Source organism: Passer domesticus, chromosome 1 (assembly GCF_036417665.1).
Source record: "Passer domesticus isolate bPasDom1 chromosome 1, bPasDom1.hap1, whole genome shotgun sequence".
Taxonomy (NCBI): Eukaryota; Metazoa; Chordata; class Aves; order Passeriformes; family Passeridae; genus Passer; species Passer domesticus.
In genome coordinates this window covers 67,901,003-67,920,033 of record NC_087474.1, presented here as the reverse complement: position 1 = coordinate 67,920,033, position 19,031 = coordinate 67,901,003, and the positions used below count along the sequence as shown (strand labels likewise).

Genomic DNA, 19,031 nt, shown 5'->3' with positions numbered 1-19,031 from the left:
GGATTCTTGAATTTTTTGGAAAATCTGTGTATTAGAGGTTGGTGTATATGACGTTTTTGTTAAATGTGCCTAATGTAATATACTATTAGAACAGTGAATTTCAGTAATTGTTTATGAAAATTAATCTTTTTAGTTATACTTTGAGTCTTTACCTCTCCAGTGTAAGCAACTAGAGAGAAAGAATAATTTTAAAAAGTTGATGGAATAACATCTCCTTCCTTTAGGATCGATCTATATTTATGCTCTGCCTCTAAGATTTTTAGTACCACTAGGTTTGCAGGGTGAGTAGAGCAGACTAGAAATGAACTGTTTTGATGGAGACATCCTACAGAAAGATTTCAGACTAAGGAATCCTTACTTTTTGTCTTCTGTTGAACTCCCATTCACTGAAAATATCCAGCAAGCATGATGTTGCTCTTACACTGCTGAATACACAGGTATTGTGCATGTGGGAGGCAGAAGGCACAGAGGAAATAGGTACTGCTCTTCACAACTGTGTGCCAGGGTTTAGGAGTGGTACTCCCTAACTCAGTGCCCCCAAGTTACCCGTTACCTCTACTGTGACCTTCTGCCCAGGAAAGATTAGGCTTAGCTCAGCTCTCTTGGTCTTTGTCATCATTCTTAATGGGTTGTACCAGGACTTCCTTGGTTTGAGGTTTTGTGTAGGTTGTGTTCATGGCATACTCACAAATGGAGTAGCTGAATGAGCAGACATATGCTGTGTATGCTTACCATGAGGTTTTTTTTCATTTTCTTCTTATATTATAGAACAGATTATATTTTTTCCGGGTTCATAGAAAAAAATTTGTATTTCCATTTTGTTGTCAAGAGTCTTAATTATTTGACTGATTAGGCCTCATCTCCCTTAAAGTTTCCATAGAAATGATCACATTTACACTGACTTTTTATCTGTTTAAGCAAATAGCTTGAACAAAGTGCTCAAATCATATGAAAAGTTACTCATCCTCTTAATTTCTCACAAAGTTACTAATTTTTCTGCTGTACAAATTTTCTTTCTTTTTCTTGTTTTGGACTTTTTAGATTGCTGGTATTGGTCCAAATTGCCAGCTAGTAATACAGGATCAGACTGATCTGCATCTGCTTCTCAAAAAACAGCAACAAAAAATCTCTGCTGCTCTGTTGTGAATCACATCTGTTGCCACCCAAGGAATGATGCCTTCAGGACTTTTTCCTTAGAAATTAATTTCCTCTTTGCCTGCTTTACTCTGTGTTTAATGATACAATAGTAGGAAAGAAGGAAAAAACCCAACTCTTGGCTTCAGTAAAGAACACACTAAATTTGTCTCCAGCAATTCTACACTAACTTTTTTTTGTCAAGCTATTTTCTTTGTGTGGTACCTGCATTCCAGAGCTAAGTTCAAAATGTATAATAGTAGTAGTAGATGGTATGTTTACCGAAGTTCTTTCCGGAAGCTTTTCTAAAGTAAGCAATTTTTTAAAATCTAATAACTCTTTGTATTAGCAAAGTCCTGAAAGTGTGGAATTGATAACTAGGTCTTTAAAAATATTATTAAAAATAGAAATTTCCTTCCCTGTTCTATAGTACTTACCACCTTGAGCAGACGGAAAGAGCTCAGTTTTGTATTGTTTTTCTTGTTCAAAAAGGGGGCTATGTTAGAAAATCTGCATCTAGATATTTGAAGAGTTTGCATCTGGGGACATAAAATACAAGACATGTTGTTCTGTCATAGAGTATTAGTCTTCAACTAAAAGTAATTAATCTTCAACTAAAATTTAAGACAGAACCGCTGGTAAAGTTATAACATGACTGGTTAGCACCATGTAATGGATGGAACAAGTTGTTGGGAAAGTTTCTGTCCTATTTTGGCATTTCTTTAATTAGAAGAATTTAGAAGTTAATTCTTAATTTGCACATGTGATGAAACTTTATTTCCATGTGAATGGCTGAAAAAGGTGTATTTTGTTAAGGTGGGGTTTTTTCAGAATTTTTTGAGAGTATTTTCATAACTTCAGCACCCCTCTTTGTCTAACAACACATCAGGTTTTTTAGTCTTGAAAGTCTTACTCTAGTCTTGAGAAGCATGAGCAAACTGGAATTGTTGCTTCTTTTCTTTCTTTTTGTTTTTGGTTATTTGTCATAGATATTTCCTACTAACATAGCTGATAAAAAGGATTGTATAAGAGATGTATAAGATGCAAGTATTGAAACAGGATTTCCAGTTTCCAGCATGTTTATTTCCGTGTCTTTGTTGATTCTTTTTTCTCACCTGTTTTTCCTAAACCTTCTTGCTTGGCTCCTGTTGATTGCAAGATAGGAAAATCCATACTTTTCTGTGAAGAAGCTTTTCTTCTCTGCTTGCTGAGAAAGAGGGGGTGGAACATGGAAATTTTCCAGCCATCTACCTTTCCTTCACCAAGCATGATATGGAGTTGGATTTAGTGGTGTCAGAAGAAATAATCTTTCCATATAATAATCATAGGGCTAATTTTGTTTCCTGCTCAGTTTTCCCAAGCAGCAATTAAAGAAATAGTGGCAAGCAGGTTTGACAGTTGCCTGCTGTCTCACCTTTTGACTATCATTTAGTTTCACAACTCCTAGAGAGATATTTTTTAATTCAAAGGCTTGGCAAAGTTAAGGACAGTGAGAAGGTATTAGCATGCCTGGAAAGTTTGGAAGGTGACAAAGATTGGTTTGAAAATTTCTTGCACTGAATATTTTTGAACAGTGTGTAGGTTTTGATTTTGCTTTCTTTTAAAAATGGAGATTTTAGTTTCTCATATTTATTGGTAGAAATTTTCATGTTTCTCATATGCAAACTGGATATTTAATTTTTCTAGACTTGAATGAAAGTACAAAATGTAATCAATTTTAATAAAAGGTCTCAATAAAAGTACACCTTCTAAAAGTAGAAAAAGTGGGTTTATGTGATTACTGTAAAACAAAATTTCATTTTCCCATGTATGAAAGTAATGAAAAATTTCCAATTTGCTAATTATAGAGATTTGGAACTTTGTCTTCCTGGGCTGTTTTCCAGCCTTGGGAATGTTCAGCTTCTCATGTAAATTTTTAATAATGTTACGCATATTTTTTAGAGAATTTATGCATTTCACATAAACCTTATTTTAATTTTTTTAAAATTCAAATAATATAGGAAAAAAATCCTCAATAACAGGTAAGGAAAAGCAAGTGGGAAAAGTAGTTTTTAATGGTAAAGGGGGAATTTGGAACAAACATCTTGTGCTGGTAAAACAGAAAGACAGGGTTTGATCGTGCAGTGTGGTGGTACAGCAGTGGAGATGAAGTGTCACTGCACAGGTATCACCAGGAAGTGGGAGTGGCAGACATTTCAAATGCAACTGGGAAAGACATGAGACTTTTACAGCCCTAATGAATCTTTGAAGATCTCTGATAGTTCTAGCCCTGATAAGTGCATAAACTGGATGCTGACTGGCCAGACAGTGTTGTTTTGCAGATAATTATAGCGTATATCATGCTTTTAGTCTTTTCTTCTCCTGTTGCTTAGCATGATTTTGGCATACTAGGATAAAGATGGGAAATAAAAAAGGTAAGGTAAATAAAATAATTATGAAATATTTTATTCTGCAGTATTTCCAGATAATTTTATTGTACTCCATTTAAAAATATAATGGAAGCTTCAAGAATGTCTACTCTGGTACCATGTTTGGTTTATTTGTTTATTATCAGACTTATGCATTTTAATGACACAAAATTGTCTGGTTAAATATAGGAATAGCTTTATACTATTTTTATACTTGCTCTGCCTCAGTAGCCGTAGGGAAAAATTTTAGGAAGAGGCATAATCAAAATAATATTTTCTGAGCTGACCATGGAAGGCTAGGCAGTAGTGACCCCTTTCTGCATCACATACCCTATCAGGCAAGGCTGAAGCCCCCACCCCTCAATTAGAGGTTTTCCAAACCAGAGGACATGACTTGTTGGCAGAGGTGGATGCAGTGTCAGTCTGACTGTTTCTTGCAAATGTGAAGTGAGCACAGAAAACAGTGATTTTGCTTGTTCTGCCTTATTCTGCTTGGAGGCTGAATCTGTCAAATTTAGAAGTAATGTTAGGTCCTCATGATTTAATCTAGATAACTCTGACACTGAATGTGCCCAATTGCCAGAATGTATGCCTTGGTACATGAAGTAGAAAATTTGTATGAATTTTTGGGGTTTCCTGTAGGGGGTTTTTTCTTTAGATTTTCTGATACATGGTGCAAACTCTTGCACTGGCTTTTGAGAGTCAGTTACATCTACATACTGCAAATTCAATTTTTTGTATAAAAAGAAAGGTTTTATTTCTTCAAGTTTGTGTATTTAATTATTGACAAAATCAGCTTGCAGGTGGAACCAGTGAGTTATTCCAGAATGACTAACTATGATCTTTCTCCACAAACGTTCCTTTAATTAATTAAATTGATGTTAACTCGTGATTATTCCTGATTTCCAAAGGAAAGATTATTTGCGGGGGGAGGGGAGAGGACATGTCTGTGGCCATGTCATAGTATTTTTCACTGCTTTGTGATATACTTCTCCTTTATTACAGGAACACTTACACAGAATGAGATGATATTTAAGCGCCTCCACCTAGGTACTGTTTCCTATGGAACAGACACAATGGATGAAATTCAGAGTCATATTATAAACTCTTATTCACAGGTATTTCATAAATCATTTGCATATCATATGGGGGGGTTTAATGATACTGAAGCATTGTTGCTAATGATTATGTCTAGAATTTGAGATGCTATGGAAGTTGTCATGTGTAGGTATCTCTTAAGAAATATGATGGAAGAGAAAAAGATGAGAGAGTACATAGTTCTCTCCTGATTCCAAAGTTCCTCGAAATGCCCACTTAAAGAGATTTACTTTTCTGTTCTTCACTAGCAGAAATCTGTGTTAACCTGTCTCTACAGTGCAGTCTTTCTCCTGCAAAATCATCTAAGAGTAAGCTATTCATTACTGAGACTACAAATTATAAGGAGGTGTCTAGAACAACATGAACAGTAATTATATTTTTGAAGATAGTCGTCAAGAATATACATCGAAAAGCCACATTAATTGTTATAACCAAATGGTATAACAGTAATTGTCAAAATAAAACTTACACAGGTATATTTAAAAATTCTTTTTCAAAAAATTAAGATGATTTCAAACAGCATAAAACTGGCAGGGAGAAATGGTGAGAAAATGGAAAACTCCATATTGCTTGAGAACAACGTGTTCCTGTGATGTATAAGAGTGCTTGGTCTGGAAAGCACACAAGAGGATTGTGACTCCCTGTCTCTGTGTGGGTCAGTTGTGGGATTACTTGCATTTCCCATGTGTGTAAACTGTTTGGGTGCTTGCTGCAAGCCTTCCTAAACACCTGATTGTACTCTGAGATTGGGATAAACTTTGTGCTTTATTTTTTATTTCTACTCCTTGAAACAAAATAATAAGAAAATTTATGGAAGAGGCAACAAATGAAAAGTTAACTAGTATTTCTGTGTTGTTTACAGTATGACAATAAAAATGGATATAATTTTTTTTCCCCGTAGTTAACATGGATACACAAACATGACTGCCTGACCCAGTGTCCTGGTTTATGGCAAATTTGGGAGGAAACCTCTGAATGGGATCCCTCTAGAAAGCAAATTCAAACAGCCCCTCCCCCACCACTGGTTCTGGAAAATTTCCTTGGAGAAAAATGGAAAAAAAAAAAAAGTTTATTTAACAAACAAAGAATTCACAAGCATAAAAAATTGAATACTACTAAACTATAAAACCTCTCACTGTTCTGATGAGATGGGAAATTCAGAAAGTCCTTTTGTAGTTCCAGGAGAGTCCTCTGTGGGTGTTTCTTGACTCACTGAGTGTGTCTCAATCCCTCTGGCACTGGAAAATGCCACATCCCAGGCCCCAGTGGGCCACAGGCATGAGGTCCGGGTTTTTTTCTGGCCCAGAAAACTGGCCCATTGATCAGTTCCCAGAAAAAGAAAAGCCACAGTACAGAGAAGTTCTCTGCCTCAGCTAGCTAAAAACTAACTAAAAGCAAAAGAGAGCTCCATCCAGCTGTCTGTCCATCCGCAGACAACACAGTCTATGAGAAGGAATGAGGGGGAGCAAGTGCAGTTTCTGATAACAAATTGAGCTTCTTCTTCCTCCCTATGCTCTCAGAACCAGTCTTAAAGGTGCAGAACTTAATATCCAGCATAAACAGAACAGACAATTGGGGCTACAAGCATCATATAGTCACACTAGGACACCCAGTTCAGTTTGTAGACTGACCTCCTTGTCTGTGTCCTCATTTTCTCTCCTAGAAGAACTGTAGGATCAACAATTGATTGGAATATCTAGCTGTGCTGTGTTGTAAACTATGGCTCCCTTCTTATTTGCTTAAAATAAAAATAAAAGTTTAATTTAGCGCCACACTGGACCCAGTTAATACTTTGTAGCTTTTGGAAGGAGAGACAGGAGTGAAGACAGTGATGAAATGTGTACATTTTAAGTTTGCAACTTAAATTCTTAATTATTCTCTATCTATACAATTCCACAAATCCCCTTCTTGAATTCTTTTCCTTGGATAAATCTATTTTAGCTTAATTTTTAGTAGGTATAGCCATGAATAGTAAGTGAGATACAGTAATCATGCATTGGAAATGGGAAATGGAGCTCTTTCACCTAAAGATCAGCTGTCCAAATTTGGTTCAGAATGTATTATTGAAATTACCTGCTCCTCACAGAGTTTATAAAAATCACCCACACCTAGCATTCTTATAATGTGTCACTTGGGTATTCACAGTAACAGCTGTAGTAATAAATGGTATTAACAGACAGTCTTGAGCTGGCACACCTTAGTCTGAGTGAGTTTGACAGCTAAGCAACAGTCTTCTAGGAGAGGCATGCTCACAAATACCAGTTTTATATTTTTAAGTTAAAAATGGTATCTGAAAATAATTGCACAATTCTTGGAATTCTTACTGCTTAAAGGTTTTACTAATTTACTGTAAAATTTAATGAGTGGCAACCATGGTTATGAGTTTTTAGTAACTGTAACATACTTAAAATAAGAAATGTGAGGGAAACTTTTCTTCTCAGTTGTGGGAAGGTTTGCTGTTAGTAGATGATGAAAAGAACTTTCTTGGAACATCCTTTTTTCAGCTTTATGTAACACTACTCTATGTTTAAATAATGCTTTATAAATAATGCTTTAATTGTGCTTGTGTTAGTAGCAACTCATTAAAACAGAACAGTGATGGAGTCTCAGTAACAAACCAAGCAACTGCTAAACAATTGTTTCAATCTGAAAAAGTATAGTGAGGTTTTTTATTTAATCTATGATAATAGAAGCTGCCGGTTAGCTAGGCAGTGGTTCTTATGTGACATTGATTTTATCCCTTGTTTGTGTTCTGTTTTATTATTACAGTGGACCTACCAGACTATTGTCATCTTAATGTAACACACAAATCTATTATAACCTGATTATATTTCCCCACTGGAAGCATTTTGTGATAGAGGGCATAATCTTTAATGGAATTTGTGTGAAATTAAATTATACAAGCATCAATAAACATAACATAATTCAGAAGGAGTAAATCAGCTTAATTTATTTGTGACTGTAATGGCATCAGTGTTAGCAGAATGCAAATGCAGAGGTTTAAAGCAGTAGCTGAAAAGCAGTGCCAGATGAGCAGAAAGTTAAACCCTTTATTAGACAACACTGTAATTTGATGGGCAGAATGTTCACGGTTCAGCAGATTGCAGTCAGGAGGAAAAAAGCGTGGATTCTGAAAAGGTTTACTGAGTTACATGGGAGCGAACAGAAGAGCCCTGTGGTGGTACTGCTGATATATTTAATGCGCTGACTTTTAAACAAAAAAACAAAACCCAACCAACAAAAACCAATAACACCTCCCCCCCCCAAAAAAAAAATCCACAAAAAACCAAACAACTTATTTTAACAAATTATGAACGTATAGTATTTTTCAGAGGAAGATTAGCTCAGTCATGTGCTCGAGCATTTGTGAAGGATAATTTAAAATAGTGCTAGTTTAATGGTTATGCAACAGTAATACGATCTTCAAGTATATGTCAAACTGTTATTTTACATGATTATTTTATTAGATTATTGCATTCTTGTAAAGACAAAAAACATTTCAGCTGCAGCAAAAGAGTAAAACTGCATTAATTCACAAATAATACAGAAATTGTGTAAGTTATAAATAAAATCAGCAATATTTGTATTTTAATTTTTTAATTACCCCTAATATTTATACTTGAAAATGTTCCCTGATCTCCTCTTCTTCTGGTCTCTTCTGATCAAATGTGGTCATCTTTTAAAATACTGAGATTTAGGTGATTTTTTTTTTTGAAAAGGTGTTCTTTACAGTTTAATGACACAGGTGAAGAAGAATAACAAAACAGTAAATTTTGAAATTTTGTCTCAGTGTTTCTGGACTCATCCACTTGGTGGTTGGTTTAAATACTACTTTTGAAAAGGAAAAGAGAAAATAATTCACTGAATGCAATAGACACAAAAGGTCTACTGTGACAGATCATTGAAAAATCTGAAGTGAGTTAGCAGGTTTCTGCAGAATCCAATCAGCCTATTCAGCTCTTTTCCAACATACTTGTTTTCTTTTCACATTTTTCAATTGTCTTCAGGCTCTGTTATTGAAATTTGACTACAAATGCAAGGTGATGAGCCAATAGTTACGTATAATTTCTTTTAAAAAGTAGGTGAGGCGTTTTATTTATCACAAGCTGAATGAGTTAACCATAGGTATATAAAAATAAATGGATGCTTACTAGCCTTATTGTTTATCAACCTTTGTAAAGGGAACAGGCACATATAGATAGATAAGTATTCATGTTTTGTTTCCTTTTTTGAACTTTGGTTTACCATTCATTGTGTTGGCTCTTAAAGGTGCACTCTCAGAACAGTGGGAACAGTACGAGCTCAACACCATCCAGGAAGCCTCAATCCTCTGCACCCAAAGTGCGGAAGAGCGTGAGCAGTCGGATACATGAAGCAGTGAAGGCCATTGCACTCTGCCACAATGTCACCCCCGTGTACGAATCCCGGGCTGGTGTGTCTGCAGAGACAGAATATGCAGAAGTGGATCAGGACTTTAGCGATGAAAATCGGACTTACCAGGCTTCCAGCCCTGATGAGGTTGGTATGCAATGCTGAAAATATTTATAACTCCTAAAGAATGGGGTAAACTAAGTAAAAAAGAGAAATGCTATGAAAAAAAATGTTTTGAGCAGGGGTTTCTTTAAAATTAGTAGTAATTTGTTTTTGTATTTTCTACAGCTTAGGAAAGATCTGCTGGTTCTGATGCCTTGTTGTATAAAAGTGTTTTCAGTTATTTGACTTAAAGACCTCTGAGGTCAGTGCTTCGGGGTCAATACTGCATTGAGGATTGCTATTAAAGATTTATGATTTTTTATTATTATTCTCAAGACATTATTCCATGTATGAATCATAGTATGCTATTAAAGGGAATATGAAACTGTTCTGAATGATGGACAACCTGTTACATTAGTTAGAGATGCTATCACATACCGGAACATATGGATTCCTAACAGGAAGAAACAAGCTAACAAAACCCCCAGAAAGAAACAAACAAAAGAAAAACCCATCAAACCTCAAATGCTTCTGTAGAAAAGCTTTTGAGCTTCAAACTCTAGGCAGCTTCATAATCTTTAGGGTTCTTACAAAATTGCATCAAGTGTTGCGCAAATTTAAAATACCATTTCAATAAAAACATGCCTTTGAGTTTAATTGATTGCCTAAAATTCAATCTAAAAAGATAGTAGAAGAGAGAGGCAAAGCTCATCTTGCAAGATAATGCAGAGTTCACTTTATAATAATGTTTGTAGTTGATATAGTGAAATTGAGAAATAGACTATTTTGAGGTTGGTTTGTATTTGAAAGTGAGCAGGTTGAGAAGAATCTTTGTTTTAAAGTATTTCTAGCATTTTCTGAAGGTACTGTTTTTGTTGTAACCCCACTAGCTTAGTCATAAATAAAATAAGGTTTTTGTAAGATGTGAAGAAGGAATTATGTATCTGAAAGCCTGAATTTTTCTCTAACTTGCAAGTTGATTTCATACAAGATAATGTTTCTTTCACAAACTTCACGCTAGTACATAGTGTATTATTCATGTATACATTTGGTTTTCATGTCTAATATGTCACTATATGTAATGCTAACAAAACTTAAGCAGTTCACACTGCAGGCTATCATTGCTAAAAGTAACAAGTTTGTAACAAGGGTTTTTTAGGAATGCAAGAAATAAAATTACATGTCTTCATGTAGCAGAAGCTAGCAGACATTACGTACCTTTCAGATGCCATAAACACAGTTCATAGTGTCAAAGGATTGTAGAATATAAAGAAGTGGCAGGTTCTCTGTGACTAAACAATGGCAGTCAGAACAATTTTAAAAATAAAATTCTTTATTTTTAAATAAAGAGGTAGGACTTGAGATGCTGATCTTTGGCTAAAATCAATAATCCATAATACTGTATGTGGTGTTATATAGAGTGAGCTGATATACATTATGAATTGAGAATCCTGGAAGGGCATTCGTTTATGCCAGAAGAGTATTTGTTTATGATATATATTTGTGTAATGTTTGACTTGTATTATGCACAAGTAAACAAATTTTCATCTGCACATGCATTCATATTTACTTAATGTTTCAGTTTAATGAGCCTGTGAAGTACTACTGAGTATAATGAATGACTGCATGAGCAAGGATCTGACTATGAAGATATGATGACAACTATAAATTAAGTAAATACTCTGCTTTAATAGCCAAAGGTGTTACTAACTCAGGTGAAGAGGTGTGCATTTGAGAGAGACTATGTGAGTTTTTTCTCCTGCTTGCTCCTCTCTCCCTGTGGGCTTTCGTATATTTGATCAGTTGTTTAAAAGCTGAAAATGCTACCATGAAGAGCAATTCTCCTCCCATACTTACTAAGGAAAGCAGCTGTAAGACTCAAGAATTATTCAAGTGGTGCCCTGGGAAGACAGTAGGGAATTTGACCTTGAAAATATGAAAGGAAGGAAAGGAAAGTTGGTAAAGTGCTAATATAATAGATCTGGGACTCAGGATGGAACAGGAGGTAGAAGAAGAAGAAATCAACAACAAAGAAACTGTTCGTGCTGCAAGGGAGATAATGTATTGTTTTAATAACAATTTTTGTATCATTTCTCACACTAATTACATAACTCATACCTTAAAACTATATAGCAGTGAAATGAAATGTTTCCATTCTAAAACAGGCTTAAATTTCATTTTTGTTTCTCAAAGACAATGCTTGAAACACTAGTAAAATTATCATATTGAACAAATATGCTTTTATATAATGAGAAATTGATGTTAAATAGAGTCTTATAAAAAGTTGAAGCTACAAAAAGCATGTAAACAGCATAACAGAAAAAAGCCTAAGAGTTGAAAGACTAGCAGGTCTTTATCATAATTTTTTTAAGACTTCTATTGATGCAATGTTTGCAAATCACTGGAGCCTAAGGAAAATAATGTAAATGGTTCATTATTTAGCTTATTGAACTTTCCTGCAGTTAGGTTGACGGATGATGCCAATGTTTCCCAATCACCAAAGTACCATTTTAAAAGCATTTTTTATTGAATAAAGTGCTTTGAATATTGCACCCTGGAGCTTTATTTAGGGAAATGGTTCAATTGATGTTTTCTGTTTAACCTCAGCACTGACCTATCACAACATACTTGGTTAATAAGCAACATTATCATTTAATAGACTTAACTGGTTTTGTGCATTGTACTTTCTCCACATTGCAATTCTGTTCTCTTAGATTTTGTTTATGGATCTGGCTTGATTGCAATCTTTTGAAACAAGATGTTGTTGCATAGTTGTGTGTTGCATTATATAATATTGCGTGATCACACCATAGAATGTAAAGAGCAGAGAACAGTATGTAAGTATAAACTATTCTTCCATGTAGGAAGGTATAAGAAACAGCTCAGCAATATGCTGAGTACACTACATACTTAATTAATTGACTTGAGGAACTCTTTAAATTCCTCACATCTGTGCATATATGTGTGCATCCATATACAGGTATAATATAACCGTAACAAAGTATGCACATTTAGAAGTAGGTCCATTCATCATAAAAGATGTATTTATTCATTGTTAAAGTAACCTGAGATAAGTAACTGATTTTGTATTCATAATGTAAACCCTACTTATGCCAGGCTCTTTGTTTCTTATGATAAGTGATCAATATTTCATTTTCTCTGAAAGAGTAGAAAGTTTCATTTGTCTGTCACTTGTCCTCTACAGCTGTAGCATAGCAAACAATAAACATTCACTGAGAACCCACTGGATGGAAAAAAAAAATAAAAAGGAAAAAATGCCACACCAAAACTCAGCTTCGACTTTGTCATCATTGGTGTGGGTTCAGCTCATCTGTAGAAAGCCAGCTACCCTAATGTAATGAACAATCATAAAAGGATATAAGCTAAGTAGGCAAAGTGATAGAGTTCAAAGGTCAGAGACCCAAGCAATTCAGGGCATGCTATGAACAGGAGCCTTTGAAGACCTTTGCTCCCCTTAGTCAGAAAAGGTTGATCAGTCATGATTTTTAATGACTGCTTACTCTCATAAACCAGCCATTTATTGGTTATGCTTTGTCATGCACTGTTATAGTCTCAAGCATTTCTAATTCCAGGATCTTGAATATTTAAATACTGCCTTAAAGTGTGGTCAGTTATTTAATTCCAACGTTTCTGTCCAGAGACAACAGAGTTGCTAAAATTAATTACAAGGATACAAAGCCAATCATTTAAAAACAGACAGGGAAATTATATGCCCTTAGTGAAGCAGCTTTTATGTTTACAAAAGTGAAGCTGTAATGTATGAGACATGTTGTATTGTTTAATTCATTTTATTGTGTGTGCTTATTGAAGCAAGACTAATTGTGTTGTTTTGTCAATATATTGTGAAAAGCAAATCACTCAGTAGCATAAAACCATCACTTGTGTGACCTTCGAGACCCACAAAGAATAACTACTCCATAGCTTGTCTTGAATATTGATTGATAGTTTTTTCACATGATCAGGCTGTATTTTTAAGTTAATAATTTTATTTTAATTATGAAGGGTTTTTTATGAAAAGTGATGAACTGCAAATGTTAGTTATAAAATCATTGTTTATAAATATAAACAAACCACTGATTGGAAACAGATACGCATTGTTGAACAGTCCTGATGGAAATGGTTGGAAACACTCAGGCAGTGGGGAAAGGATAGCTCACTGCTTTGTTTCCGTTTCCAAAACAATAGCCTTAACTTAAAAATACCACACTTACAATGTCTGAACACCTTACACAACAGTTTGATTTTGGAAACAGATCCTATTGTCTGAAGTGATGCTCTTAAATACTCTGAAAGAAATACAGGTGTGTTACATGACAATTCTTCCAAGCAGCAAAACTAGCTTGCAAAATCTCTAGTCCTCCTTTCTTATCCTTCAAATTGCTCCCTCGTATATGCCAAAACCATTGAAGGCTTTATTTATGCAGATTCTTTTTGGTTAAACTGGTCAGGTTCATAGCAGGGCTCCAGGAAAGATGTGAGTACAACTGTGGTGGAACTCCTGAACTGCCCTGTGAGGTAGAGAACTGCCAATTGCAGCCATGAGGCAGTGGATTTTTTCTTAAGCTAATGTTAGCTCAAAAGAGAATATTGTACGTATTGAAAGTGACAATTATTTGTTCATAAACTGTTTTGAGCAACAAATACTGTAAATGTTGAGCAGTTAAATATTTCTGCTAGGGAGCAGAAATTATAGTCTAGGCCATAAGGGAAGGAAAGTAGGAGCAGGGTATGATAGCCAGGTTGCTAGAGGCTGTGGTCTTAGCAATGAGGTGTACAGTCCCACAGGATCCAAGTGTGGTGAAGAGAGCATGTCCTGTGATGGAAACCTGCTGCCAAGAGTATTATTGTACAGGTCAACCCTAACCCTGTGCATAAGCTGTTTGGTTTGATTTGGTTCCATAAATGATAATTTCTTAACAAATGGGACGATAATGTCCCCAAAACATGGACATGAATGGTGCTTTTGAAGTTTCACCTCTTCATGCCCCTCCGGAAATGCACTCGTTCCTCAAGTGGCTGAGTTAGAAACACACTCCTACTTAGAGAAGCTGTTTCTACCTCCTGAGCTGCTGCTGCTCTAGGTGATGTTGAGGGTTGCACAGTTACTGATTGATTTGGGAGAGTTTCCTTATGAAATCTCTGAATTTGACTTTGAGTGGTAATTGAAGAGTTTGGTATTTGGATCTGCAAACTATAGAAGCTCAAAGTGTTGGGTGGCCTTTAGTGGGGAGACTGCTGACAGAAGCAACCAGAGTTCAAGAGTGGGCATGTAGTAAATGGAAGCATCTAAAAGATTTAGGGTAAGAGCACTAAATGAGGTGTTTCTCACTAGGTCACATCAGATCTCTTGCATTCTGTTTCACAATGCAATTATTTGCTCCTTTCTTTCCTAATCTGGAAGTTGCTTCTTTGACATTATCATGTGAGATGTGAACAGTTATCTTTACCCTTTGGGTTGCTACTAAGGAGGAAGAAAATTAGCAAGTTAGCAACCACAAATCTCTCTTTGTCTCCATGTGCATTACCTGCCCTAGGAACACTACACAGTTAGTGGGTTCACTGCATACCTGTGCCTCAGTAATGGGAAGACCATTTACCCACCAACATGCTTATGTTTCCCAGGCATCCAGTTTCCCTAGAAGGGAAGCTTTGTAATAAGCCAGAGAAGATCCATAAAATATTCAAATAAGTCCTTAATCTGGATTCAGGAAACTTGACACATTTCATCTGTGTTTGTATGTCAAGCAAATTAATGGTTATCTGCAAATAAATATTATCATTGCAATGGATTCTTTTAAAACAAAATGGTAGCATCACTATCAAGCACAAAAGGCTTTTATTTAATTCCATTAATGCAATTAAAATATAAATATAAAAATATAAAAATATAATTGCAGAAAATGCAACCTTTAATTGCATTATCTGACTTCATCCATTATGTCAAGCTCTGTAGAAGCCACAGCTGCTGCATTTTCCTGGTGTTCTAGGAGTTCTTGATTTAGGTACACCAGATTGCATGACCATTTTAATGTAAAGGTTCCGAAATGTATTGAAGAGAAGAGAAGAAATTTGTAGAGGGGAAACCTCAAGAAGGGAGGAGAATCCTTTTTCTGAACTCCGTATAGCCAGTCTTTCAGTATATGTGTATTTGTTAAGATTTATAGTGTAGATGTTCATGCCTTTTGTGAAATACTTCTTTAGAAAAAAAATTCTGCATTCTAAAAGCTTCAGGTATTTTAATGGTAAGATCTTGCTATGTTGTTTTGGGTGCTGCTCTGTTTCATTCTGAGTGATGGGAGTCAAATTTGTCTTTCTCTCAAGTTTTTTCAGTGTCCTTGTAGGCATCTGTTTGACTCTTGAGCCTTATTGACTGTTTCTTGTATGGTATTTGCCCTGATCAATTTAAAAGAAAAAATAAATATGCAGTTGAGTATAGGCCAGGTATAAGAATACAAAATGACTGTGCTACAAAATGCTAATTCAAATGGCATGTGAAGCCAAGCATAAGTATAATAAACAGATTTGAGTCACCAAATATAGAACACTTTAGTCCTAGCTGCAAAGGGACACAAATAAGATGATAGGGTTTTAGTAGAAAGATGCAATTTACAGGTCAGAATGTAATAGTAACCCTTCACTATGAAAATTGAAAATTAACCTTGGAAGTACTGGATCATTTACAGCTTATATGCTACTTCTGGTAAAGAAGAAAAGTTTGTAAAAAGGCTTCCTGCAGTTTCCAAGAATTTAAAATGGTGCTTTTCAAAGTGTGCTCTGTTCTCTTCCATTACTGCATCTCGCTGTATTTTCATCTGGTGATGCCTACACAGATAGCATTATTAGGGTTTTTTACAGGTTCACAGAGGATTTTATTCCAATTTTAAATTTTCTTAGAAGCTGAGGTGTTTTATTTGCTTTGTGTGAAATTCTTAGTGACCATCATGTCCATTGAACTTACCTAGGGAATTTTCTACTTGCATGTTTTTTATCAGAGTGCTTGATTTTTTTTTTCATCTTGATGAGATTAATAGCAGGGCCTATTAATCCATAAAAATCTAGGATCCATAAAAATCATGTGACCTTCATTATAGTTATCTTTCCAGTGATTTAAAAATCTGGTTTCCAGTAAAGATTAGCATTTTGAAAACTAAAAGGAGATTAAGGAGAAGTTGTTTTTTTAATCAGAAAAAAAAAATATATATGGAATGTGTCTTGTATATAAAACAGTAAAATCAGTAAAGCAGTTTTCCTAAAATATTAATTTTTTGAAGGAATAAATCACGTGGTGATGGTAGGAGATATTTAAGTATAATATAGAAAATGTTAAAGCTAGATGTCATTCACTTCAAAGCAGCAGCATTTTGGAAAACAGAATTTTCCATGTGAGTTTGTAGGATGCAGTATTGTAAACCTGGTTTCCATCTTATTTGATGTCTGAAGTCCTATTACTGTTAAAACAAAGTATTGAAATTATGCAAGTGAACAAAGTAAACTAAAAATAAGGTCCTTTGCAAACCTATTTATTATCTATTACATTGTTTCAACTTGCATGTAACTGTAGATATAATAAAATATTTTATATTGAAATACTCCCAAAGAATTTTACTTTCATAATGGTATTGTTGATATAGAAATTGTCTTCTCGTTTTGCAAAATTTCTACTTGATGTCCTTGATTTATTGTTGAATGTATGTGGGTCTTTATTAGAATATTTATTTCTGAACAATATATTCAAAATACCTCATTTTCAGCAATAAGTTCAAAAAAGTTTTTATATTCTTCATAAGAAATTTTGTAAGCTCTTCAAGGGAAACATGTAATTTGATGTGTTAATATTTTATAGTCAGTCTGCTGCTGTTCACTTGGCTTTTTCCCTCGATTCTTGGAAGAGTTTACACTTTCACCCTAGCAACAGTTGTTTGGTTTTAACCTAATTTATATAACAGCGTCATAGACCTCTCACATTTAAATATGTCTCTTTTTTCCTTTTTTTTCTTTTTTCTTTCCCTTTGTTCCTTAGGTAGCTCTGGTGCAGTGGACAGAGAGTGTGGGTCTCACTCTGGTTAACAGGGACCTGACCTCAATGCAGCTGAAGACCCCTGGTGGACACATCCTGACATACTATATCCTCCAGATCTTCCCCTTCACTTCTGAAAGCAAGCGCATGGGCATCATAGTTAGGGTAATTTGGGACATTTTCTGGCTGTTTGGTTTGATTTTTTAAAAAATGCTGGCAGGTCAGACTAATTCACTCCCGCACCAGACAATACCACAGAAATTCATTGATTACATTTGCCTATGTGTGGATTCACTGAATATGCAATGAATGTTGTATCATTCAAATATGTAACAGGCATGTATATTAAGTTATTTGTAAATTTTTAATTACCAGATATTTCAAAGATACGGAGCTCTCTGGTTTGGGTTGGTATTTGCCACTCAAGAAACAAAATACAAGTTAGAGAGGATGTAATAGTGATATTTTAAAATTTAGTTTAGAGATGCTGAGAATCTCTTATGCTTGTTGACTTTAGTTAGAACTGGTCCTCTTACATGGAAATAGCAGACATGTATCTCAGTGGAATCAGAGATAACACTGGAAATAGTAACATAAAGTAATAAAACCTGCCCACTTCTTGGCAAGGTACTTCATCTTTTATAAATGGGAACCTATTGAGTGCTTCAGAAGGCAATTAAGTTATTAGTAGGTAATTGTTTTGACTTTATAAACAGATATTCCTCCCCCCTCTCCCCACCCCTTCCACTTCTTTTGTAAAATTTTAGGATGAATCTTCAGGAGAAATTACATTTTACATGAAGGGTGCAGATGTTGCCATGTCCACTATTGTACAGTACAATGATTGGTTAGAAGAAGAGGTAAGAAAATCAACATTCACGAAAATTAAAATTTTATAAAAATTTAAAATCCCAAATATACCAGATGTTAGGGGGATATGTTTAAAGGACAATCTGAGGCAATGCAGTAATGGATTTTGAACTTCAGTTATGTATATCCTGAATGGATTTTAAGGGATTAAAACTATTTCCAGTTCCTGAGTAACATACAAGAAAAGTAAAGCTGGTAGTAGTAGCAGGACATGTTCCTACTTAAAACAAGGAAAGTTGTTTTTCATTGACTGACCTTTCACATTAAACCTAATTGCTTCTGAGAAGTATTCTGTTATAAATCTTTTTATCCCTTGTTTGATCAAAATCTGCAGTGAGGTATGATTATGAATTAAAGACTTTGACAAGCATTGTGTCCAAACTATTTTTTTACCACATTTATTAAATTTCAAATAAAATAGTGACTGAATTTCAAACCTAATTAATATTTTTCATTATGTGTTCTAGGACGTACCAGCAATCATCTTATTTTTGACCCTACATACAGCCAATATGTTAATACAATGATTACACCATGTATGTTCATAATGGTATTGGCAATATGAATCAATATCTGCTGCAGGGCAGTTTGATTTATTCAGGGACATGAATAAATTAAACTCCCTCAAGACCAAGCAAAATGTCATAAAAATTACTTTTGGCGATAATGATGCACAATTAATTGTAAAATACTTGTTTAATTTATTTAGCTTTATGAGGTCAAATCAATAAGTGTTTGCACTGGAGAGCCTTGTTTTTCATTAAGACATGCTATTCCATGGCTATTTTTAATGTGTAGATGCTTTTCTGATAAGGGATAGGTTCAGTGAAAAAAGAAATGTAACTCTGTTATGTGCCTCAGAAGTAGTTTTGATTTATTTTAAAGCTTCAACCTAAAAGAAATTTTCTTTAAGCTAGGAGAGGAGATCTAATTGACTTACTGATAACAAACCACTTCATTTGGGAGACCTGAAGTATAATTGCTTTTCATCCTGTTTGTGGCTTCTCCAG

The 19,031-nt window shown here is 34.8% G+C and overlaps 1 protein-coding gene across 2 annotated transcripts in view; it reads left to right on the top strand.

Moving 5' to 3' along the window:
- ATP9B (ATPase phospholipid transporting 9B (putative)) overlaps positions 1–19,031 on the top strand; it is a 151,297-nt gene that overhangs the window by 117,931 nt on the left and 14,335 nt on the right. For both annotated transcript variants that reach the window (XM_064422474.1, XM_064422464.1), the window contains exons 14-17: positions 4,548–4,660; positions 8,910–9,158; positions 17,155–17,316; positions 17,919–18,011. In XM_064422474.1, coding sequence (XP_064278544.1) covers positions 4,548–4,660; positions 8,910–9,158; positions 17,155–17,316; positions 17,919–18,011 — 617 coding nt within the window. The remainder of the gene's footprint in view (positions 1–4,547; positions 4,661–8,909; positions 9,159–17,154; positions 17,317–17,918; positions 18,012–19,031) is intronic.